Here is a 25,113-nt window from a genome sequence, read left to right as displayed (position 1 = left end):
CAACAGCTGATCAGAAACAATAAGTAGTCTCTGTTCCCTCTATTCCCTGGGAAAGGATGTGTCGGTTTGAAATGCGGCCATGGAAAAAAGGAAAGAAAGGTGTGGAAAAATGGGGAAGTGTGTGAGACGAAGACATCCTAGGCAGATCTAGGAAGTGTGGGGAACATGGGTTTGGCTCTCTTTTGCTCTACACTTATCCTGAAGACAAAAACAACAGCATCACAGCAACTGGAGCGAAGAAAGGGAGTTGAAAATAAGTCACAATGTATGTGTGGGAATGCATGCACTCCAAAAGTGAATAAAGTGGCTTAAATCATTGAGGATGATGGAGAAGGGACTATAATCCTACTAAAGTTTTACGTGTTAAGAAATTAAAAAAAGTACAGACTGTGTCATATGGAAATGTAGGGTTAGATTTTAATACTAATCTATGCAGGTTCAAAACTGGAATAAACACTTAACCTGAGCAATTCTAGCACGGCATGAAACCTAAGAAATCAGGCAAACTACAAACTTGCCATGCATTTATCATGAGGCATCTTTCCTATCTTTCCTTACCTAAGACATAATAATGTTCCCCACTGGTTCACTGCATAGAAATTTGCTCCCCTGCATGTGTTATACATATTCAGTGTGAAAATTAATACCAAATCCCAATGTCTGCAGGGTAAGCCTTCCAGAACATCCGTTCAAAAACACAAACATGCTCTAACATACATAGAGAGAGAGAGAGAGAGAGAGAAATCCCATGCTTTGCTTTCATTCCTCAGCAATTAAAAGCAGAGTCAGTGGGTCACACTGGTAACCCCACAGTGCCCAGAAACCGCCACTGGCCTCGACAAGATGAGGCCTAACAGCTGCAGCCTCGCAAAGAGAAAGAATCCAATTCCACCAAAACCCTCTTCAAGAAACTTCCCCATCTCATTCCAGAAACCATAAAATCTCATAGGTTTCTTATCACTACTTTAGGAATAATAATATTTAAAACCAATTTTTTTATAAAAGATTATAGCTCAAAATGCTTTACAAACAAGTCAGAAAAATAATAATGAAAGTGAAACTTTTTTAGTTGAAAAGGTATTTTAAAATATCTTTTGAAAATGAGAACCAAGCTTGACTGAATAATAAAACATAGGAGTTCTAAAGTTTCCTTTATTTTACATGTGGTATTTGTAGAGCCTCCAGTGTGTCTGATTGGTGGTTTGGTTAAAATTTTATTAATTTGATTATGTGAGAAACTTCAGCCCAGAGAAAGTTGTCAGATAAACAGCATCATCTCTAGTCCACAATATATCTTTTCATTGATAAATAAAGATGGGAATCGTTAAGAATTTAATGATTCCGTTTCCAATTCTGATTTCACCTAATGCTTCCAGTTCCTCAATTTCATTATTGATTCTTAATGAAATAGTTCCAACTCTGAATTCTGTTTAGATGAACTGTGTTCAAAGCCATTGTAAAATGACTATAAACGCACACCTGGCATAGCAAATTCTGTATTAATGTGCCAAGTTCCTGTGGGCCTTGAAACTGCAAACAGCCCACAGTTAGGAAAATAAACGTAAAAATTAAAATTAAATGGTGGACGAATTCTCCCCTCCCCCAAAAGCCCATTAACTGGTCCTTATAAACTACATACTTAAAGCTGAATTCTGTAACTTTTTCGGTGTTAAAATACTTTCTCCTGTCCCAGCTTAATATGCAAAGACAACTATAGGTAAACCATTTATGTCAATTTTCTCAAAAACTGTAAATACTGTGTCTCTGTGGTGCTATATAAATGTCTCTGTTTGTTTTGAGAGACCCGTCCAGCCCAACACAAATACATTTACTCAACCAGTAAGTAGGGGCAGGGACTATCTGTTTGTTTGATAAACAGAAGAGGGGGGGCTTATTTGGAAGGCTTGTTGATTGTTTATTTTTGCAATTCCATTTGGTGGCGCAGAAATCAAATATCCAGGCTTTACAAAAATACTAAAGTGATTTTATTCTTGATATTTCAAATTATATTTCAGCTCTGTAGGTCCATAAAATGTAAGTGAATGGGTGCCAAATTTTGAAGCTCCAAAAAGCAAATATAGCCATCATAAAAGTAATCCATACGACTCCAGTGGATTAAATAATGTTATTTGAAACAAAATGCTAGGTGTAAGAAATAGATCAATATTTAAAACTTTTTTAACTAAACAATTTCGCTTACGCCCAGCTCGGTTATGAGGGTCGAATACACGCTGCCTCTCTCATGACAAAAGCGCATTGGAAAGTTAGAGAACTGACGCAGGAAATATGAAAAATCCGGAAAAGCAGTATTTTTTTTTTTTTTTTTTACAACAGAGGAGCATAGATTTGCACATTTGGCTGGTTTGGATGCGTCAACTGCGGCACCATCTTGGAACGGTCAACAAGGAGAGCTGTTTGAACCGGTTTGAATGCAAGTGAGTGAGTGGAGAAGATGCCTCAGACCGAGCTCTTTGCTCAGACTGCTGCATAAACTGCTTTTGTGTGGAAACAGTTTCGCAGTCCAAAGGAACAGCTGCTAATAAAGTATCTACTTACTTATGTCATGCGAGAGGCAGTTTGAACTCCACCCTCGTCAACATGCAAACCATAGCTGGCCGGAAGCAAACATTTTTAGCAAAAAAAGTTTTAAATATATCTATTTCTTACACACACCTTGCGTTTCGCTTCGTATGGATTACTTTTATGATGGCTACTTGTGCTTTTTGGGGTTTCAAAAACTTGGCACTTACTGTATTCTCTTGCATTTTTTGGAGTTTTGTGTTCCTTGTCACAGTCCCCTTTGGCTTGCTCACTGGGGATCTAAACAAAATTATTATTTACTAAATATTTTGTATCAAACTACACAATGATGACTCTAAGACTTATAGATATTACAGATTCATTTTCTGTTAAAGCATGATTTTCTGTAAAAAAGTGCTATACAAATAAAAATGACTTGACTTTAAGGACCTACAGATCTGAAATATTCTGCCAAAAATCTTTGCTTGTGTTCTGCTGAAGACAGACAGTCATACACATCTGGGATGGCATGACGGTGAGTAAATGATGAGAGAATATTCATTTTGGGTGAAACATTCCTTCAAAATGATCGTTTGGTTTTCGGCCCTGTATGCCAAGAATTGTCAGTTTCGGTTTTGGCCAAGAGTTTTTATTTCGGTGCATCACTACTGAACATCATTATTCGCTAACAGATATTTAAATAGTATTTTCATTTTTATATACTGTTTAACAACAGAAATTTTTTTAATGGAACTGGTTCTCGATTCCCAACCCTTTTGATGAAGGCATTCCTGCGACACAACAGGAAATTATGAGTATTCAAAGCTCAGTAAGCTGGTGGTCAGTGAATGCATTCAAGCATCCAGGGTTAAGTCGCAGTCTTCTGCTGTTCATAAAAGAGAGAAGAATGAGGTTGTGAGACCCGAGTAACCCCCTCCTCTGCAGCACTGCCTTTGTCAACTGTTTAACAAGGATTTCAGCCACCAATCAACAACGCAACGCAACCCAACTGATTGACATATGTATTATCTTCCCCAAATTTTCCATGCACACAATTCTTATCTTGAGCCAAGAAAACACTGTAGTGTTACAGCAATGCAGAAACAAAGATCCCCCCCTAAGAACAAAGTGATTATCAAAATGTTTTCCTTTCGATATCTTAGGTCACCGGTGCAGGCTGGGACACCTCTTTCTTTGAGCTGTCATGATCTGATAGATGGGGAGGAGATGGGAGCGAAGGATCCAGACCGCAGGAAGGGAGATTTCTTCCTAAGTAAGAGAATGTAGGCTAACCTGAAGAAGTGACATTCAAGGTCAGAGTGGGTGAGAATATTGCTGCTGGCTTGTTGCTCCATCATTTTTGAGGAGAGACAGAAGAGTGGGGGTGGTGGCCCAAAGAGAGAGAGAGAGAGAGAGAAAAGGTGGGAGAGTCAGTGTGAGTACGACAAAGGCTTCATTCACGACAAGGAGGGGGGAAAATAAGAGAGGGCTACCTCAGTGTGTTGAGCTAAGTTTGTAGCCCGAGTGAGTCTGAAGTTCCATTGTGCTGTAAGACTTTTAAAGGTTTGACACACAGACATGGGTCACCACTGCAACTGATTCAGCAGCCAGTGACCTATATTCACAGGAGAGGTTTATGTGAAAGCGCACAGGATCTAATTAAAGTCGAAAGAAATTAAATAAACAAATGCAGTGGAAAACAAATAACAATTAAGAACAAAAGGTGGCGAGGACCACACTGAAAAAGTAATTCTGTCCATCACACACACACAGTTTAACAGTGCATGTTTTGCTTTAAGGAGAGACTCAGTGAGGAAGGAATGCCTCTCTGTGGAGAAACATTTTATCACATTCCTCAATTTGTTTGCCTTTAACAGTGTCAATGGCCAAATGCCATTTGCATGGACTTAGTCACCTTATTAAACTATTAGACCAGCCAAACATGAGTGGTGATCTGGTATGACATGTGATGGGGGGTTTAGCCATGACCAAACATTTCCCAACCCTATAGACATACTCACGGATCATGATTACACTTTAAACAACACTTCACACCACAAAAAAGCACTTACAATAAAAACTGATGTAGGTAAAAAATGTCCTACAAAAATTTCTTCTAAACTATATATGCAGCTAACATCTGTAAAATCACTATACAAGTTGTGTTTCTAAGAATGGTTGAAATAAATTTTGGTTTGTTTCTCATAAAAAAAGGCTAACGTACAGCTTCAGAAGACAACAGCGCACAATCAAAACATTAACAATTTTACAATGCTTTTTTACATTTTTGGAGCTCAACAGTCTCAGTCCTTGTTCACTTTCATTGTATGGAAAAGATTAGCATAAAAATTCTCATTTTATGTTTCAGAGATGAAAGAAAGTCATACCAAATTTAAGCATATGATGACTAGATTTTATTTTTGGGTGAACTATATCTTTAAAGCAAATAATAGTGGCCTATCTAATTGCTGGGAAATTATTTATTGGAAATTCTGTTTAAAGTGATCTTACAGCATGGCCCTTCACCTTTGCACTAGTATCACATTTCTTTCTTTATAAAAAAATAACTTTTTCATGATCTTACGAATATTTTTATGCATTCCATCATAAAACACAATAAAAGAGGGTAGCAGATGCATCCTTTGGCCAAGGTTAGCATCCTAGCGTTAGCGCTATGAATGCAGGATGTAAACTTTACAAATTACACATTATCTATCTTACTTTCAATTATTATCGAGTGGTTATAACAGCTTCTTTTCTTAATCTCATGTGGATACCATTAATAGAATGAGGCAGAAAGCATGATTTTTATTGAATATGTAGCGTGAAGCAAATGACAGGTACAGATACAGAACTGTTTCAAATATTCAGACAACAAACCTTAAATACCAATGATTCCTAGGAAAATATAGACAAACCTGTATATTCTTAATTTTCTATTTATTCACAACAACTCTCCTCAGTCTAAATGTTATTATTACTCTTTCCACAGATATTTTAAGGATGAAAGTGAATAAAATAGGGGTGCACCGATCAAAATCGGCCGATCTTCGTCTTATATCGGTGATCGGCGACTGGCCGATAGTGCCTAGATTTAGGGCCGATCTTTTTTGCAGCACGCAGGGAATCACACATACACTGCTCCTCTAATGAGCGCTTGCTCAGCCCTTGAAGCATGACAGAGTCGCCTCTGGAGGGTGAGCTGTTGGCCAGTTCTAAGCATTCACAAATTTAAACTTACAGACATGATGTAATTCACATGAATATGCCGTTTTGTTTTTAAAAATGTGTATGAATTACACATGTATGAATATTAAGTTGCCCATTTTCTAGAGTCATTATGGTAGTTATTCTGACTCGCTGCACAGTGAGCAGGAAAAGGATAAAGGGCTGCTAACAGGTATAAAAATTAATTAAAAACAACAAATAAACATGCGAATACAAATCTGAGTATATGTGATGTAATGTGAGTCGTGACAATCAGACGTTTTGTGGAGCAATCGAGACTGTTTGCGTGATCATGAGCACTTTCAGCTTCACTCCCTTCAACATGAGTGCTCTCATTGTCAATCAAACATGCATGCTCTGAAGGTGCTCTCCATATCTCATTATCAGTCACTCATCTCAACGCTATTCTCTGAGGATCCCAATTTAAATCAGATTAATGTTGGTCACAATACCACTAATAACAGATATAACTGTTTAACCTTCAACGATGGCACCGAGTCTTCACGCATTTGCTTAATAATTAGTGATTTGTGTTACAGCAAAATGCCAAAGACAGTAAACAAATCATAGTTATTAATGATTTCTCACTGGAGCAGTTTTAAAGCTTGTAATGGATCAATTTTTCTTATTTCTGAATGTATCTCTGCTGTGTGTGATGCTCTCATGGTTTTTACTGGTTGCCAGTATGTCACAATGACCTTTTGATATTGACAACAGAGCTATACATAACTGTTTTCAATACAAATAAATGTTAGAAATTCACAATTAATGTAATTTTTATGTAATGTTGGTAATACTTTATAAAAAGGTTTCATTTCTTTAACATTAGTTAATGCATTAGGTATCATGAACAGTTAATAATACAGCATTTATTAATCATAATGTTAGTTAATAAAAATACAATTGTTCATTGTTAGTTCACGTTAGTTCATAGTGCATTAATGTGTAAAAAGTTAGTAGTATATGTCGTAACTAACATTAAGTTCATTAGTTCATGTTAACTACAGTAATGTTGTTAAATAATGTTAACAAATGTAACCTTTTTGTAAAGTGTTCCTGTAATTTTACTGTGTGGGGCATAAACATATAACTGCACAGTATAACTTGCAAAAGTGTGGCAAAGGGCACTTAAAAAAAAAAAAAAAAATCTGTATCGTATCGGTATCAGCCGATCTTAGTGTTAAAAAAAAATAAATAAATAAATAAAAAACGGAGATCCGTATCAGCCTCAAATTTCCTGATCGGTGCACCACTAGAATAAAAAGCAGAGCTCATATAGTTAGAACAATCCAGGAGCAAATTGTGTCGTCTGATTTCAAACATGACCATAAACGCTCCAAAATCAATGGGTAAAGAATGTTAGAAATGCACGTGGCTATAAAGTTGTCCGTGTTGTTGTTCCTGCTGTGTGGGTCTGCTGTGGTTGACTTCTTCGACGCAACACTATGACACAAAGGGTCAACTGGAAAACGTCTACGTCACTTTCTCAGCTGACGTCCTTTCTTCACCCATTCGATTATGCATGGTGTCACGTATACTAGTGCCCGACCGATATATCGGTCGGCCGATATTATCCTTTCACCAATATATTGGTATTGGCTTATATTTTACTGTATTGCGCCAATATGAAACTTTTTTTCATGACATATAATGCAGAAAATAATGCTTTAGAATTGGTGTCATAGTGAGGTTTGTCTAGCAGAGTGCGCTCTGACTCCGTTGTTTACAGAGCTGACTGTGGCTCTGCAGACAGGGTGGAGTTAAACGGTGCGGATTTGAGCGGTCTCATTAAATTGCTAACTAGTTTGTGAAATACATACTGGAAAGTTAATAAAAAATGACCCCATCATTTTATATAACTAATATAACGTTAACCCTGTCCCTGACAAACATGTCACTCATGTTTATCACATCTGTTTGCTGTTAGCCAGCTATATTTTGTCAGTGCAGTCAGTAATGTAGCAGATTGAAAGGTAAACATCAGAACATCTTTTTGCAGCTCAGCAGACAACAGTGCAGTGGTGGACTGTGTCTGTTGAGTGTTGATTTCACGCTTCGCTGTTGCCTAGTTGGTGAGACAAAATGCTGGAAAGTAGATAAACAACATCCATCTTTTACTCTCCGTGACAACGAGCTTATAGCTAACTAGCTAATCACGTAGCTACTTTCATTGTTGTCAGCTGAGTGGAAGCTAATGAGTAAACATGCATTCACCAAACTGTTTTGTTCAGGATTCACAGTTTGGTACCCCCTTCAACCGAACAATTACAGTCGTTGCATTTACAAAATGTAATATTTAGAAGTCTGGTTTTCCAGACATTAAAATAGGATACGTAATAAAAGTAGATTTAATAAATATTATATTTGCCCCGTGTAAATAATAATATATAGGAACTGTATCTAAAATAAATGAGGGGTGATAAATACTAATACAACAGGCTGGAAAAATAGACATTTATTCATTTTAATATCCTATATATATATATATATATATATATATATATTTAATGTGTTGAAACTTGACACCGGGCGACGCACACTAAAAATGGCACCGTTAGATCGGTTCCATGCTGAAGAGCCGCTTAAAAGTTTTTTTTCTCTCTCTCGTAAATGTAAATTAGTGTAAATGTAAACATCATCATATGTGTCGAAAGGACTGATTCCTGTCAACCAAAACATGAGCTCATTGATGTCATTAAGTGAGTCTGCTTTTTTATTCCATCAGTTACTCCTGGTCGGAGGAGTATATTTAGTTTATACGTAGGGTTACGTCCCACATAAATTTAATGGTGCAACACTCAAATATTTAGTAGAGCGTAAATTGTGACTTAGGGGGCTTTCAAACAGGGCACATTTGCTGCGGTCCGATTCCGAGTGCGATTGTTCTCAGTGCCCACCGCAGCGTTGGTCTGGTTTCACACTCACTTGATTCTGTTGAACCCTGGTCCATTTGCGTTCATCTTACATCATCACAAACATGCATGGAGAACACATCGCGACTCATCATACTTTGTTTTTTTGTTATTTTGGTGCCATTATGCACAGCAGAGTGAACAACAACTGCGTATGTGTGCTTCATGGCGTAACTCATCAGATATACAGGGGAAGGTGGCTTGATGCTGCTCGCAAACAGCGTTTTTTGAGGAGACAGCTGACTGCAAGGAATTAATTTGCATCTTTGTTTAAACTGCTCGTGTCCAAGGTGAACTTATCGCCACTGTCATCTCCTATTATACCCTATATTTATAACCCCCTAATAGTATTTATATATAGTATTTATAAGGTGTATAGATAGATAGACAGACAGACAGTATTTATAGTGTTCAATGTACTTGTCATTGTGGTGTCATTACTTTTTTGGGACTTTCAGGAATGTGTGGATCCTCGTGTGTTTTCGAAACTAATGATGTCGTCATCAGTTAAAACGCACGCGCAGGTTACTTTACTTCCTGAACGAGTGCACACCCGAGTCCGAGCTGCTTTCACATTCACGCGAATCGTGCTACAGGTCCATTGCAACCGAACTCAGACCACCTCCTACAGGTAGCCGTGGGTTCGGTACCACGGTGCGCTCGCCGGTCCGCATGACAGCTTTCACATTACCAATTTTTCATGCGAACCGTGCTCTGTTTCAAACTAAACTGCCAGTGTGAAAGCACCCTTAGTGCCCATTTACGCCACAACTAGGCTAAGGTGTAACGAACGTATAGCTGGTGCAACCAGCCCCAGATGTTTATTTAGCTGTTTATTTTATTTTAATTAATTAATAATTTAAATGGTCAGCATTTGACTGATACTAACAGTACTGATGTTTATTTAGCTATGTATTGTATTTTTATTCTTTATTTTAATGGTCAGCAGATGACTGTTACTAAACAGTACTGATGTTTATTTAGCTATTTATTTTATTTATTCTTTATTTTATCAGTGTTCATTTCTAGGATTTGTTGACAATGTATAATAATAATGTCAAATATTCTTTGATAAAAAATATTTAAGAAATCAGCCTTCTGAGTACCTTTGCATAGTCATATTGGTGTAAAATCCACATAGAAAAGGTCTGTTTTCATTCCTGCTCAAAAATTAACTATATCGATCACCATATCGGTAATCAGTGAATTTTCCCTCTCTAAAATCGGTATCAGTCTCAAAAATCCCATATCGGTCGAGCTCTAATGTATACTTGGACAGAGACCCAGAGTAGTTCGATTATAATTGCCCATGTAAACATACTCATAGGAAGCTCTGAGATTATGACCTCGTTTACACCTGGTATTAAGATGCATTTGGGGTGATCTGATCACATGTGGTCAGTGTTTAATACAGGTCTAAACGGAGTCTAAAATGTTTTGTGATCACAAAAACCACATACTGCACGAATGTGGTCGAAAACGCAAGTGACCACATCGCATTTGATGTGTAAATGCTAATCCGTCCTATATGCATCCCGGACAGTAGTAAAATGCCACCCCTCACGTGTCAATCAACCGCTGCGCTAAAACAAGAGTTTAAACTTTGCCAGTTACTAGCAGTTTAAAAGGGAAAAACCGTCCGATCGGAAAATTGAAAAAAAAAAAAAAAAGGATTTATACACAAGCATGAGAACTTTTTCAGTGTGTCTGATATCAACATACAGGGACACTTATTGGAAGCACAAACATCTGGAGCTCCTTTAATGCAGGAGATCCATTAAAATAATGGATAATTCTCAAGTTTTTGCTTAGATTAAATTTCAGCTATATCTGGGATAAACAGTTTTTTTTATTTATTTTTTTTTGCGCTTTGATGCATGTCATCATGAAACAGAGACCTTCCCATCAAAATCCAATCACAAGAGGTCATAGGAGACACTTTTACTCGATCAGGTGTAAACAGCGATGTGTCTCGTCAGCTCACAATTTAGGCTAGTTACATCACATTAATTGCCATTCATATTGGAAACCTAAATGAACATTAACACACCACTAATCACATACATTACACCCAGATCAACAAGTTGGCTTTATTGTTGGGTTACTTGATCACATTAAATCAGTAAAGCTTATTAGACTCACTTAAAAATCCATTCTTTAGGCTATCAGGACAACATAGATCACTGCTGGTGGACATTTCCACAAACATCCCAAAGAGATCAATCATGTGTTAAATGTGCACTGGGAGAACCTCTATCTTTTGATGCAGGTCCAGAAACAGCAGTGTTTGTGCTCTCATAACAAGGTCTCTCTCTTGGAGAAGTGAGAAGCCATTTTTGAAGTGCAGCCAGGAAGAAGCCTCCTGATGGGCAGATATTGTCTTTGCTTTAACAAAGTTCAATGAGAGGAAAATTAAAGGAACATCAAACCACTTCCCAGTGCACTTGGCAACACATTAGCCTACTTCGGTGAGCTGGGCTGTTATTAGAGCAAGGCTTCCCAAACTTTTGTGTCAGCTGAACCTATATAGCCTAAATTATTTACTTGAAGTACCCCCTGAGATTTTTAGTAAAGCTAAAGTTTTTCACCATTTTTAAAAATCTTTTTCATTTCACTAGATCATTTCAATGGTCCTGCGTTGTGACAAATGATTAAGTACAAATATTCCATGCAGTCTCTCAATTAATGAGGTAATAGAAACTGCATGTATAATTATTATAGAAGAATGAGATATTTTGTTTAATTTAGTTTTATAAATTAAAGCATGTCATGCTGTGGGACAATTTTATATCAACTACCCATTTATTATGGGTACTTTATTACATGTTGTTTATAAATCCTTTAAACAACGTATTTTTTATAAGATCATTCGCAAACCCCCTATTGGAAAACCCTGCATTAGAGCAACGGAAGTGTGTGTGTTAAAATTATAGTCCAAATGCATTCAAACCTGGATGTTTGACGTGCTGAACGTGATCCTATCACTCTGATTGTTCTATTAAAGCCTCAATTGCAAATATTGGACATATAGCAGTCGCTGTTTCCAAAAAGGACAATGGAGGATATCTGAGAGCAACCTTTGGACCCAAGTTAACTTGGATTGATCCATCACTGTCATAGCAGACATAAGAGGGAGGAGAGCGAGAGGAGGGGCATCATGATGGCTCATTTTATGACCTGTCATCCATCGGTTTCCTGTCATTTATGAATAGGGCCATAGTGAGCCATCTGAGGTTGTAATGCGTGTGAAGTGAACTTGTTCCCTCAGCAAACCTCTTCTACACACACACACATCTACCCCTCCCCTGGACTCACCTCCCTGGAAGCAAAAAGGACTTTGGAGTGGTTTTGATGGCTGGTTTAGCCCAAATGTTGGATACAAGCTTGGCCGACAAGCTTTTGGTGGAGCGTTTGATGTGGTGAGGTCCCCTGCAGAACACAGCCGAAGCTTGAAAACTGACTCCTTGATTATCATTTACCTTGTGTCCTCACAGAAAATACAGAGGGAACCATAAATTAGCATTTTTTCAAGCTGCTGCGAATGTGTAAACAGCAAATGTGTAATAACACCAAAGTGGGAAAGACATAAACATCTCAATATATCCAATTCCAATCAATGACAACTATGCTTTACCACAACCTTTCCTATTCTGTTTAACCATTCACTCGGAGAACAAACACACACAACCTCACAAAACCCTCACACACACTCCTCACTGATTAAAAGTCCTCTCACTCCCGGCTCTGTTAAGGGACTATGTGGAAACACTGGTGAGTGCTTGTGGTGGAGTGGCTCAGGCAATAAGGCCCCAATATCTCTCTCACCATCAAAGCCCAAGGCAATGGCAAAGGGAGCCAAGCTCACATTCCTATCACATATCAGATCCTTCCCACACCCATAACCAGCTGCAGACTTCACCACAATCAAAACACTACTCAAACAAACAGCCTTTTAACAAATAATCAAAGAAACAATATATTTACTCAATTAAATCAATTTGCAAAAACAGTGGTAGAAGGAAGCATTACCTCTCAGTACTGAGTCCTCAATAGAGCAGACCAAATCTGATATATTCAACTTTGGGAAGCTCTCCAGAACCATAAGTATGCTGTTACTGAATAACACAAAAGTGGAAGCAATCCCACTGTAACAAAGAGACTACTTTAAACAAAGGGATGAAAAAAAAAAGGTAGTGGAAAGAAGAGCTAAGGCCAGAAACACTACTTTACGCAAGTACTTTAAGAGCAGTCTGGTTAAACATGCTTACTGTGCGTTCTTGCGTTCTTGTATTACTGTGGCGGTAACAAACCTCAGTACACAAGGGGGTGATAGAGTTACCTTCAAAATGTGTTATGTGTTGGATGTGTTATTATTCATGAAAGTTGCAATAATATATTGACTTTTACATTTAAACGGTAGCTCTGCCACGAAGGTCGGCTAATGCGCCCCTTGCGACAATGTTGCAACGCATACTTAGGGCACGTTATGAATTGTGGTCTGACACATTTTGCAAAGCAACAACTTACAAAATTGAGCTTGCATGGTTAGAAGCGTCTGCGTTCACATACATGCATAGAGTATATTGTGGCCTTAAGCGTGCAACCATAGAGATTCAAAAAGAAATATCCCACTCATTTTCTCCATTTAAAAAAAAAAAAAAAACACCACACACACACTTTTTGTGATAATGTATACATCTCTAAACACAGACCTACCATGAGCTCCAAGTGATTTTATAAGCTTCTGTAGAACCCAAAACAAAGTGTGATTTCATTTTTTTTTAAATTACTTTGAATTGCAGAATTCCTGGTGAAGAACTACACTACCCGTATTCCTGAATAGAAAATCACCCATCACAGAAGTCGCTGTTACCATGGAAACAGGAATTGCAGCAAGAGCTCTGCATTGACCACCGACTCCCATAAAGCATGTATGTTTTTATATACAGTTGAAGTCAGAAGTTTACTTACACCTTAGCCAAATACATTTAAACTCAGATTTTCACAATTCCTGACATTTAATTGTAGAAAACATTCCCTGATTAGGTCAGTTAGGATCACTACTTTACTTTAAGAATGTGAAATGTCAGAATAATAGAAGAGAAAATTATTTATTTCAGCTTTTATTTCTTTCATCACATTCCCAGTGGGTCAGAAGTCTACATACACTTTGTTAGTATTTGGTAGCATTACCTTTAAATTGTTTAACTTGGAATGTTTTGGGTAGCCTTCCACAAGCTTCTCAAAAATAAGTTGCTGGAATTTTGGCCCATTCCTCCAGATAGAACTGGAGTAACTGAGTCAGGTTTGTAGGCCTCCTAACTCGCACATGCTTTTTCAGTTCTACCCACAACTTTTCTACCAGATTGAGGTCAGGGCTTTGTGATGGCCACTCCAATATCTTGACTTTGTTGTCCTTAAGCCATTTTGCCACAATTTTGGTGGTATGCATGGAGTCATTGTCCATTTGGAAGACCCATTTGCGACCGAGCTTCAACTTCCTGGCTGATGTCTTGAGATGTTGCTTCAATATATCCACATAATTTTCCTTCCTCATGATGCCATCTATTTTGTGAAGTGCACCAGTCCCTCCTGCAGCAAAGCACTCCCACAACATGATGCTGTCACCCCCATGCTTCACAGTTGGGATGGTGTTCTTCAGCTTGCAAGGCTCACCCTTTTTCCTCCAAACATAATGATGGTCATTATGGCCAAACAGTTCACTTTTTGTTTCATCAGACCAGAGGACATTTTTCCATAAAGTAAGATCTTTGTCCCCATGTGCACTTACAAACTGTAGTCTGGCTTTTTTATGGTGGTTTTGGAGCAGTGGCTTCTTCCTTGCTGAGCAGCCTTTCAGGTACTGTCGATATAGGACTCGTTTTACTGTGGATATAGATACTTGTCTACCTGTTTCCTCCAGCATCTTCACAAGGTCCTTTGCTGTTGTTCTGCGATTGATTTGCACTTTTCACACCAAACTGCGTTCATCTCTAGGAGACAGAATACATCTTCTTCCTGAGCAGTATTATGGCTGCGTGGTCCCATGGTGTTTATACTTGCGTACTATTGTTTGTACAGATGAATGTGGTACCTTCAGGTGTTTGGAAATTGCTCCCAAGGATGAACCAGACTTGTGGGGGTCCACAATTTTTTCTGAGGTCTTGGCTGATTTCTTTTGATTTTCCCATGATGTCAAGCAAAGAGGCACTGAGTTTGAAGGTAGGCCTTAAAATACATCCACAGGTACACCTCCAATAGACTCCAATTAGCCTATCAGAAGCTAATTGGCTAACTGCCTAAAGACTTGACATAATTTTATGGAATTTTCCAAGCTGCTTAAGGCAGTGTTTCCCAACCTTTTTTCTGCCATGGCACACTTTTTATGACTAAAAAATTCTACGGCACACCACTATCCCACATAGGCTAACTATCGTCAATATTTTTCCTTTTCAAGAACTTGTCCATGTTTTCTGTCCGTATTAGTAGCGTGTTTACTTGTAATGTTTGAAATTCGGCTATGCAAAAAAACAAAAAAAAAAAAACAAAAAAAAAAATCACATAGGTAGGCTACGCTGTGTGAGGTCACAGGTGGCAAGAGCGCTAAATGGGTAATGAAAAAAACAACAAATTTGCTTCTTTTCTAATTTGTAGATTTTTTCTTGCAATGCCACAACAAATTACAGGGATGCAAACTCATGAGGGGCGAAAAAGGTAAGACAATCACTGGTCCACGACATTTTTTCTGGGGATATTTTTTTTAAAGAATAAGCTAAAAGCACCAATTCCAGCTATTTTAATGATTCAAGTTTATTCAAGTTTACAATTGTGCAGAATTAGCAGCAAAATAAAGAGTATTTTGGTAAGGCTTGCTTCTGTTTCACAAATTTGTTCAATTTAACTGATTAGTTCAGTGACCCATTCTGGAAATGTCACTAGGTGGGGACAAATGAGCATCTTATGTGCTATGAGTGAGTCAGTGAATAATTTTGAGTCGTTCATGACCGAAATCTACCAAGAGAGTTTATAAAGTTTAAGCATTAAAAGAACAAAGAAGATCTATAGTCCTTCTTCAGTCTGAGCATTATTTTTCATCCAAAAAGACAACAATAACAGTCTAATAATAGTGAGTTTCAATAAGGTCCTTACCTTCTCCTTTATTAAAACTTGCACGGCTACAAATCTATTGACTTCAGTGTAAGAATTATAAACACAAAACAGATCTACAGTATCATTTTCCTACAGTAGCCTATTTAAAATGCTGAGCCTGACTTTTATCAGAAAAGACCACAATAATAGACAAATAATAAGAATTTTGAGTTTCAATAATGTTCTTTCGTCATTGTAAAGCGCATTTCACATGAGTTGAGTCGAGGTGTCAACGCTCCGTTCAATGCCAGCGTCAAGCGCCGCATTGCCCTCCACATGACAAGAGTTGCAGAAAGCGTCACAGAGGGGCCACGTACAAAAGCGGGAGGTGTGCACAATAAACATTGAAAACATGTATTTGGAAGAGAGAAAAAAAGCTTGCAGTTGCTTTGATAGCAGAAAGTAATAAAAGGACTTGTTTATGTTTAGGTCTAAGCATTTTCTTGGTGAATTTAAATTAGTTCAATAACTGGGGTCTCTGATATTCGTAAACGATAAGGTAATATTTAAAAAAAAGAATTTATGAAACATTCAATGTCTTCACAAATTTGGACAGTTTTTAAATATTTCTTATTGCTTAGTACTCTCAAAGACATTATTGGTGAAGCAAAAACGTGTGTGTGAAAAACACTTTGGTGTAAAGTGTCGTCACTTCATAGACTTCAATGTATTCTGCAGCGCTGACGCGAGTCATGTGAAAGACACAACACATATTAATATCAGTCACTTTTGCACATTAATCATTGCTCTTCACAATCACAAAAGTGACCGATTATGGTTTCAAAATGGCAAATTTCTCAGAAAGGTGAGGAGTTTGGATCCCTGAAATTATTTTAAAAAACTGTCACGCATTTATTTATTTTGTGGAATTTGATAATTTTCCACGGCACACCTGACAATCTTTCGCGGCACACAATGGTTGGGAAACACTGGCTTAACTTATTGTATGTAAACTTCTGACTCACTGGAATTGTGATAGTCAATTAAAAGTGAAACGATCTGTCTGTAAACAACTGTTGGAAAAATTACTTGTGTCATGCACAAAGTAGATTTCCTAAACGACTTGCCAAAACTATAGTTTGCTAATATAAAATCTGTGGAGTGGTTAAAAAATGAGTTTCAATGGCTTCAACCTAAGTGTATGTAAACTTCAGTCTTCAACTGTATTTTAATATTGTGTATTAAACTTTAAACATATTCAATTTTATACTTCAATAACTTAGTCAAAAGATTTATATTTAAGTGTCCTTTCTGATTCAATTCCGTTATTCGCAATGATTTATGGGATGAGTAGTTCAATCCCTCATTAAAAAATTAAATACACAGTCTCGTATCTTTTTCACATACTTGTTTTCAATTGAAAAACTGTGACGTTGTTGTTCTTTTCTGGGCTGTATGTTCTGTTTCATAGCATAGAACTCTTATTGAAAAAAAAAATATATACTAAGAAAATGAATGGAAAAAATACTTCTGGAAAAGGGGCCAATTAAAAGTGGCCGGTCACTGTTGCACTCTATTGCGACTTTAAATTACTTGCAAACTCATAACATTAAAATTTTGCCCCAGTAAAATATTTCCATCTCTGTGTCCAAAGTCGTCTTTCTTTCACCTCAAAACTCCAGTGCCTGAGAATAAGTTCCACTGACCAATTAAAAGTGGGGGAAAAAGGATGACTGGAGTGCCATGTGGTCTACATAAACTTCACAGCAGAAAAAGAGAAATGTGAGAAAATGCACAATATTTTTATCGCTACTCTAAAAGGAGGACAAAAAAAGAGAGGGAATGTGAGGGAGGGATGACTAACAAAGCTAACAATGAGCTTTTTATACATAAATCAGCCTTGTTTTTGATGTTCAATCAGTGTCATGTACAGCCTTTGTGGTTTTGGGGATTTTCTTGGGCAAAAATGTGGACAATAAACAAGCATTCTTTTTTAAATGTATTTTTCACCACAAATTTCGAATATCACAATTCTGACAATGTTTTGTCACACAGTGTTCAAGTAAAAAGGTTTTGCTGAAAATAAAGCTACATTTTAGTTGTAAGACTAAGCCTGTAACTGAATTTCCCCATTCCTTTTACAAAATATGCAGACTTTTTGGTAGCAAGTAAGAGGCACCAGGTGTATCCAGAAACTGATTGTTGTTGATAAATGTTGATATCTGTATCTTGGTACTGGCTGATGTCAGGATGACCCAAGGTGGGATTTTAATTTGAGCAGGAGTTGAACAATCAGGGGAGTATTGTGTCTAGCCCCGGGCACCAGGTCCTTAAGATAAATGTCTACCAAGACTTTTGAGGGGTTTCGAAATAAATGGCCTCTGGGAGCTAAGATGGGAGATACTGTAGGAGCAGAGGGCAAAGGATTCCAGGCAGGCATGCAGGTTGTGCTTTGACTCCAAATCAGATGGAAAATCTATCAGTGGGACTGGCAGTGACTGAAGTCATGTGCCCCAGAAGGCTCATGAGATAAACAATGAAATCCAACACGGAGGGAACCTTAATATATCATGTTTATGATGACATCCAAATAAAGTCCTCACAAAAGTCTGCTGCAGGTAGACACAGACACACAGATACAGGGACTATGTGTCCAACAAAGCATGTGTTTCAGATTAAGCAGTTAAAAAGTCCAGCCAGTGAATATGAGGTTATCAGATTGGCCATGATCCAGCACAGAAAACAGAAGGTTAACACTTACTGACAAATAATCAGCCTGCTACAGACCCAACTATTGACTCAAATCAAAGGAAATGACACAATATTACAATAAACAATACTAAAGGCTAAGGTATAGGGGTGGGTAAAAATACAGATTTTTCTATGCATCGCAACCTTCATTTGAACGATCTCGATATCGATTCTCGAAATCCCAAGATCGATCTTTTACTCTACGCGTAACCCTCCACTACAATGAGAGGAAATCAATCACTCGCATTTGCAACCAAATTTCACACTATGCAACTAAAATGTTGTATATATTTTGCAACTGGCTGGTAAATGTTCCACTCAACAGTGATGTGTAATATAGTGGTAGAGTATTCAGCAGAGAGATCCTTTCACTCCGTGTTGAGAGTAAAGTTGTTCTGTGTAATGCGTGTCCAAAGACAAGATCCACGCGCCCCATTTGTCATTGAATAATGTCTGTTTTATTACCCTTACTTTTCTTTACAGTCAGTCAAAAACAGATTAAAAAAAAAAATAACAAAAAAACATGGAATGCTAATAACACATAGCAGGGACGAGGTAAAGCCATTCAAGTCCTCTCTTAACATGCGCTCTTACACGCGCAATAATATATGCAATATAATTTCATATTTATTGATTGAATACATGGATTTGTTTTTTTTGTTTTTTAAATATAAAATGTGACCAAAATGATGAAAAACTAAAAAAATTAATTCGTTATTGTACCTTGTTGGAAGGTTCCCTGTACAATTAACAGCATTAGCTGGAAGAGCATTTCTATCATATGTAAGCAAAAGGTACATTATAATTGAAATATACCCATATGAATCAATATCGAATTGAAATCGAATCAAATCAAGAGCTTGTGAATCGGAATCGAATCAGGAAATCTGTATCAATACCCAGCCCTACTAAGGTATGCTTAGTTTTTCCATGTGCCATTCTGCCTCATGCATGGTCGAGGGCTCAGTCTTTCAAGTATACTCGTTTGACTGCAAGCCAAAACACGTTCAAAAGATGATACTATTTTAGTACAGTTAATGCTCAGCACATGTGCAAATGGCACGCGCAAACGTCTAGAAAAACTGGGCTGCTCACAGACAGTACCGCGTACGGTGCTGATGATGTCTAAAATTGCATCAAGCACGAGATGTAGAGGTAGCAGCATGCAAAAAAAAAAAAAAAAACTGTAATTAAATGTAAATACATTTTTCCGTATGCCGTTCTGTAATGTGCACGGTCAAGTGTATAGCATTTCAAAGAATCCTCTTTTGACCGCAAGTCCATACAGACACATAACGCACTATAAATATTTTTTGTTACTCTTTTAGTACAGTCAGTGGCAGGCACATGCTCCGATGACACACAAAGATGCGAACTGTCTGCGCATCTAGAAAAATCAGGCTGCGCACACATCCACGCGTACTATGCTGATGATGAATTCTGCATCACGCACTCTTAGTGCGAGATGTAACTGTCAGTAGAAAACCGAAGTATACTTTGGCCTTACCATCTCTGAAACATACACTCACCGAGCACTTTATAAGGAACATATGGTCCTAATAATTGCCAAACGTGGTCTTCTGCTGTTGTATTCCATCTGCCTCAAGGTTTGATGTGTTGTGCATTCTGAAATGCTATTCTGCTCACTACAATTGTACAGAGAGGTTATCTGAGTTACCATAGACTTTCTGTCAGCTCAAAACAGTCTGGCCATTCTCTGTTGACCTCTCTCATCAACAAGGCGTTTCTGTCCACAGAACTGCCACTCACTGGATGTTTTTTGTTTTAGGCACCATTCTGAGTAAATTCTAGAGACTGTTGTGTGTGAAAATCCCAGGAGATCAGCAGTTACAGAAATACTCAAACCAGCCCGTCTGGCACCAACAATTTGATGCTGGCTGGAAGGATAACATTAAAACATAAGGTGGAAAAAAACATGATGCATGAGTCCACGTTTTGAAAACTCACTCTGAGAAAGCCAAAGGAAAAATCAAAGGAAACTACACAATATTACAATAAAACAATACTCAAGACTAGGGTACACTTAATTTTTTCTGTGTCCCATTCTGTTTCATGCAAGGCTGAGCATTCAGCCTTTCGAAGTATAGCTATTCTTTTTCTTTACAAAAATCGAGAGTTCTGGCAAACTTGCTGCAAATTCGCCACTATTTTCCCATGCAAATGAGCTTTGTGGCAAACTCTTTATTGTCGCCATGCGTCAACGTTGTAGACTGTCCACATGTCTACAAAAACCTTAACCCCTCTGAAACATATCATCGATGCTGGGTGGAAGGATAATATTCAAACGCAAGTAGAAAACTCCCTCTCAGAAACCCAGGGACACACATAGAAAGATTTATCTCTAGTTACTGTTCATCTTGAGCGCATTTCAGGCTTCCTGGTGATTCATTGAGAAATGTCAAAGGCCTAGCTGGAATTGATAAAACAGACAATATTATTCCTGACTGCCAAGTGTTAAAGCACATTAAATTAAACACAGCAGCTTTAGGAAAATAGAACAAAAGCATGTAGTGACCGATGACCATAATTTGTGACAAAAAGCACCATAAAAATGTAACCAGTTGTTCAATTACCATAAATGATTTTTTTTCCCTCTAAGAGGAAAAAAGAAACCGTAGCTCCCAGTAAACAGACCTAGTGCAGCAGCAGGGCTAAAGGTAGACTATGGGAATTTAACTACCGGTATATGCCTGATAAAACAAATTAGTTTACAGTCCTGACTTACACAAAGACAGTGTATGATCCTGATAGATATTCAGATCTGATAGATATTGAGTGACTAAATCATTAAGAGCTTTGCAAGCACGTTTTTTTTTTTTTTTTACAAATGTTCACTTTCGTACATCTCTGTGACGTGCACTCATGAGAGGGATGACTTGCATTGTTTAGAGGAGGAGGCCTGAAATGAAATCCTAAAAATCTTAAATTCTGTTTTGATGAAGAAAGAAACTCAGATACACCTTAGATGGCCTGAGGGTGAGTAAATTATCAGCAATTTTAAATTTTTGGGTGAACTATTCCTTTAAGTCATGAATGCCTGATTTTTATTTTACTAAATACCAGGGACTAAAACTGGAAAAATAAAAATTTAGAACTTAACTGAAAATGGTAACAAAGTCCCTTTCAATTGTTACGGAGTGAAAACTTTATTGGTAAATGCTGGTAACCGGTTAATAACTGCTTAATTTAGTTCCGGAATTTTTTTAATGAAACTAAAGTACATTTTCAGATTTACACCACTTCCTGTTGCCCAAAAAAATGGGGCTTCACTCTTTTTAGTAGAACATGATTAGCATGTGCTTTGATCCTGAAGGAAACCGCTGAATGACACAATTTAAAGGAATAGTTCACATAAAAATTAAAATTCTATCATCATTTACTCACCCTCATGCCATCCAAGATTTAGCAGAATATCTCAGCTCTGTAGGTCCTAAAAATGCAATTGAATGGGTACCAAAATTTTAAAGCTTTAAAAACCACATAAGGGCAGCATAAAAGTAATCCATATGACTCCAGTGGTTTAATCATTGTCTTCAGACACTATATGATAAGTGTTTCTGAGAAATAGATCAATATTTAAGTCCTTTTTTACTATAAATTCTCCTCCCTGCCCAGTAGGTGGCGATATGCACGAAAAATGCAAATCGCCAAAAACAAAAGAAGAAGAATGTGAAAGTGGAGATTGATAGTAAAGATGAAAAAATGTTTGGGTGAACTAGCCCTTCAGTGTATGTTGTGTATGTAGCCTTGCGTGACATGCTGAAGACCTTTTTTAACAACTATAAATAATTACTACATATTTGATTTAAGATGGCCAGATGTATATTTGAAATATTTTGGGGATAAATGTAATATTAAGAATACATTTATTGAAAATATGTTAGTTTATACAGGCTACCGTATACTATGCTTGTTATGATTTCTATGCTGTTAATTCCTCCACACTGGGAAAATAAATAGCTTATTTTTGCTTATTTTGGTTGAGGCAAGTCCCTTTTTTGAGCTTGTTTTTCCAGACCTGGGCTGCGTTTCCAAAAAGCATCGCAGGCTTAAGATGATCGTAGAGACCACTGGCACAAATGGTTTCTATGATCTACTTAGGCTTGCGATGCTTTTGGGAAACGCAGCCCAGGTCCCTTATTTCTTTTGCCAGATCTGGCAACACTGCAACTTGTATAACACCCACCCTCAGCACAGGGTGATCATTAAAAAAAAAAAAAAAAAAAAGGGAAAAAGTTATTAACCATTCTTTTATTTCGTTCAATCCAGTTACCAATTGGAGAGGAGGCAGTGGAATGCTGGAACCAGGGGGAAAAAATAAATACATTTAGAAAACATTTTGTTTTTAGTCCCTGATAAAACCCCGCCAGACCAGACTCTCCGCACATTACAAGTTGTCAAGATGTAATGATGAGTACAAAAAAACAACAACTGAAAAATCCTTCTACACACTGTAAAAGGATCTATCAAATCAAATGAATTTCTTCCCTCTCTGTCAGACCTACAAAAAAATGCAAGCCTTCCCCCATCACCCTTCCCTCTCCCTCTTCCCCACCAGCTCAGGGGGTAGAGTCTGGGAATGTGATCTCTGGGGGTCTTGTCTCTCAAAACATCTTCATTTAAGAAAAATAAATCAACACATTTTGCTAAAATGCGGTTGGATGGGAAATGGGGGGGTGGAAGGGTGAATAAAACAATCTTACCTCCCTGTGAGGAAAAAAACTACTTGGAGGAGACAGTTGCTGATCATAAGTGGAAGCACTTTAACATTTTTAAAGGAATTAAAGTTGTTTTTGAGTTCGTGGTCATGACAAGTCATTATATATGTTCTTTGATCACACTATTTAAAATCAACTAATTCCCCTCTGTGTGTGGCTCATATGACGGGGTTTATGTAGAAGAGATGTGAACAAGCTGATGACACAAAGCAGCAAGCAGAAGTCCACATGGAGTGCCCATAAGGGAATCCTGGGACATTTCTACAACCAATCATCACTGCTACAGCCTGATTTTTATAATTGCATATCCATTTTCAACCAAAAAGTCAACTGCAATTTTTGCATATCAAATTAAACGAAAACCTAAAATGCAAACAACATGCACCCAACTTTTTAACTTTTTGTTTTTTTGTACTAAATCATGATAGTGAATGGATAATCATGAATATTTAGTTAACAAACTGGAAAAGTTAGATTTTAAAACAGTGCCTAACTGACTTAAGCTATGTCCAGTAGATGTGCTGCATCATTTCTTTGGTGTTTTGGGGATTTTGAGAGAATGAATCACTTCGGTATGTGTATAAAATCATCCTATGTAAATCAATACCCCACTTAAGTTTCTGCAAAGTTAGCCTACAACAGTAAATGTTCATCAATGGACCGTTACAATTCATCCAAACTGCAGCATAAGTAACGGACACAAGTTTAAACTCGGGTGTATCGAGATAATTGGTCAATAAGAAGTTTATGTCGTAAACTCCAGACTTACTTTGGTAATGATGAGCGGCTCCCCGTGCTCCAGTCCGCCTTTCAGAGTGAATCCCCACGGAGCGCCTCCGTTCAGCTGCACATGCATGAGCTGGAAAGACACCAGTTGCTCTACGGTCTCCATTAGGACGTCTGTGCTTTCAGTTCCGTCCATTCGCCGCGCAATCTCGATTCAACATCATCACAACACCCAACCGACAACCACAGACTCCATGCATGAGGGCACAGGCAGCGGTGCTGGCCAGCGATCGACTTCCCATGGGATGTTAACGGAGGAAGTGCTTGAGACTGAGGAGTGAAGTTGAGTGACATGTAGAACGCCCAATCACGACAGCGTTTCAATGCAACTAACCAATGAAAACATGCCAGGGGCGGGGTCTTAATCGACCGCTGTATTGTCCATTGTCCATCTGTCTAGGAAAACTCAGAAAACTTGGCCATTATCAATGCCTGGGTCAGCGCTGGACAGGATTGTCTAATCTAGTTTCCGATTCAAGTATTGCCTCTATATTAGTATCTAATTATTAAAGTGTTTCCCAAACGTGACATTTTTGTTAGTGTAGCACCTCCAAAAGACAATTAAATGACTTGAATTGCTCTCACAGAACATTGGGACTCCATTATTTCAGCTCTGTTATGTGAAGTAATTATTACTTTTCTGTTAAAGGTGCACTCACTATTTTTTCTTCATTAAAAAAGTTTTACTATAAAAGAAATAAATTGTAATTTTCAAACATCAGAATCAGAATCAGTTTTATTGCCAAGTATGCTTACACATACAAGGAATTTGTCATGGTGACAGGAGCTTCCAGTACACAACAATACAAAAACAGCAGCAAGACATAGATAATAATACAAAATAAAACTAATTATACACATACGTACAGGCACACACATACATACACACATACACATGGGTAGTGTAAATACAAATCTGTTATGTACAGTGCAAATGTTTTTTTTGTTGTTTTTTTTTTTTTTTCAGAGAAATAAAATGGCAGAAGAGGTTGGATGTGTTGGATAAATATAAGAAAGACTAAACTGTGTACTGCACATAGTTATTGCTCAATGGGTCAATTTAACTGTTCATGAGATGGATAGCCTGA

At 37.6% G+C, this 25,113-nt stretch overlaps 1 protein-coding gene across 2 annotated transcripts in view; it reads right to left on the bottom strand.

The window, feature by feature from the left end:
- The window catches only part of LOC127448141 (protein Shroom4-like), an 81,990-nt gene extending 57,742 nt beyond the window's left edge, over positions 1 to 24,248 (bottom strand). For both annotated transcript variants that reach the window (XM_051710499.1, XM_051710576.1), the window contains exon 1: positions 24,009 to 24,248. In XM_051710499.1, the coding sequence (XP_051566459.1) occupies positions 24,009 to 24,161 (153 nt within the window). In that variant the 5' untranslated portion in view covers positions 24,162 to 24,248. The remainder of the gene's footprint in view (positions 1 to 24,008) is intronic.
- Between the last annotated feature and the right edge of the window lie 865 nt (positions 24,249 to 25,113).

This window comes from Myxocyprinus asiaticus, chromosome 1 (assembly GCF_019703515.2).
Source record: "Myxocyprinus asiaticus isolate MX2 ecotype Aquarium Trade chromosome 1, UBuf_Myxa_2, whole genome shotgun sequence".
In the NCBI taxonomy this organism is placed as follows: Eukaryota; Metazoa; Chordata; class Actinopteri; order Cypriniformes; family Catostomidae; genus Myxocyprinus; species Myxocyprinus asiaticus.
Note: the sequence above shows the minus strand (reverse complement) of the source record. Positions and strands in the feature narration are given on the sequence as shown.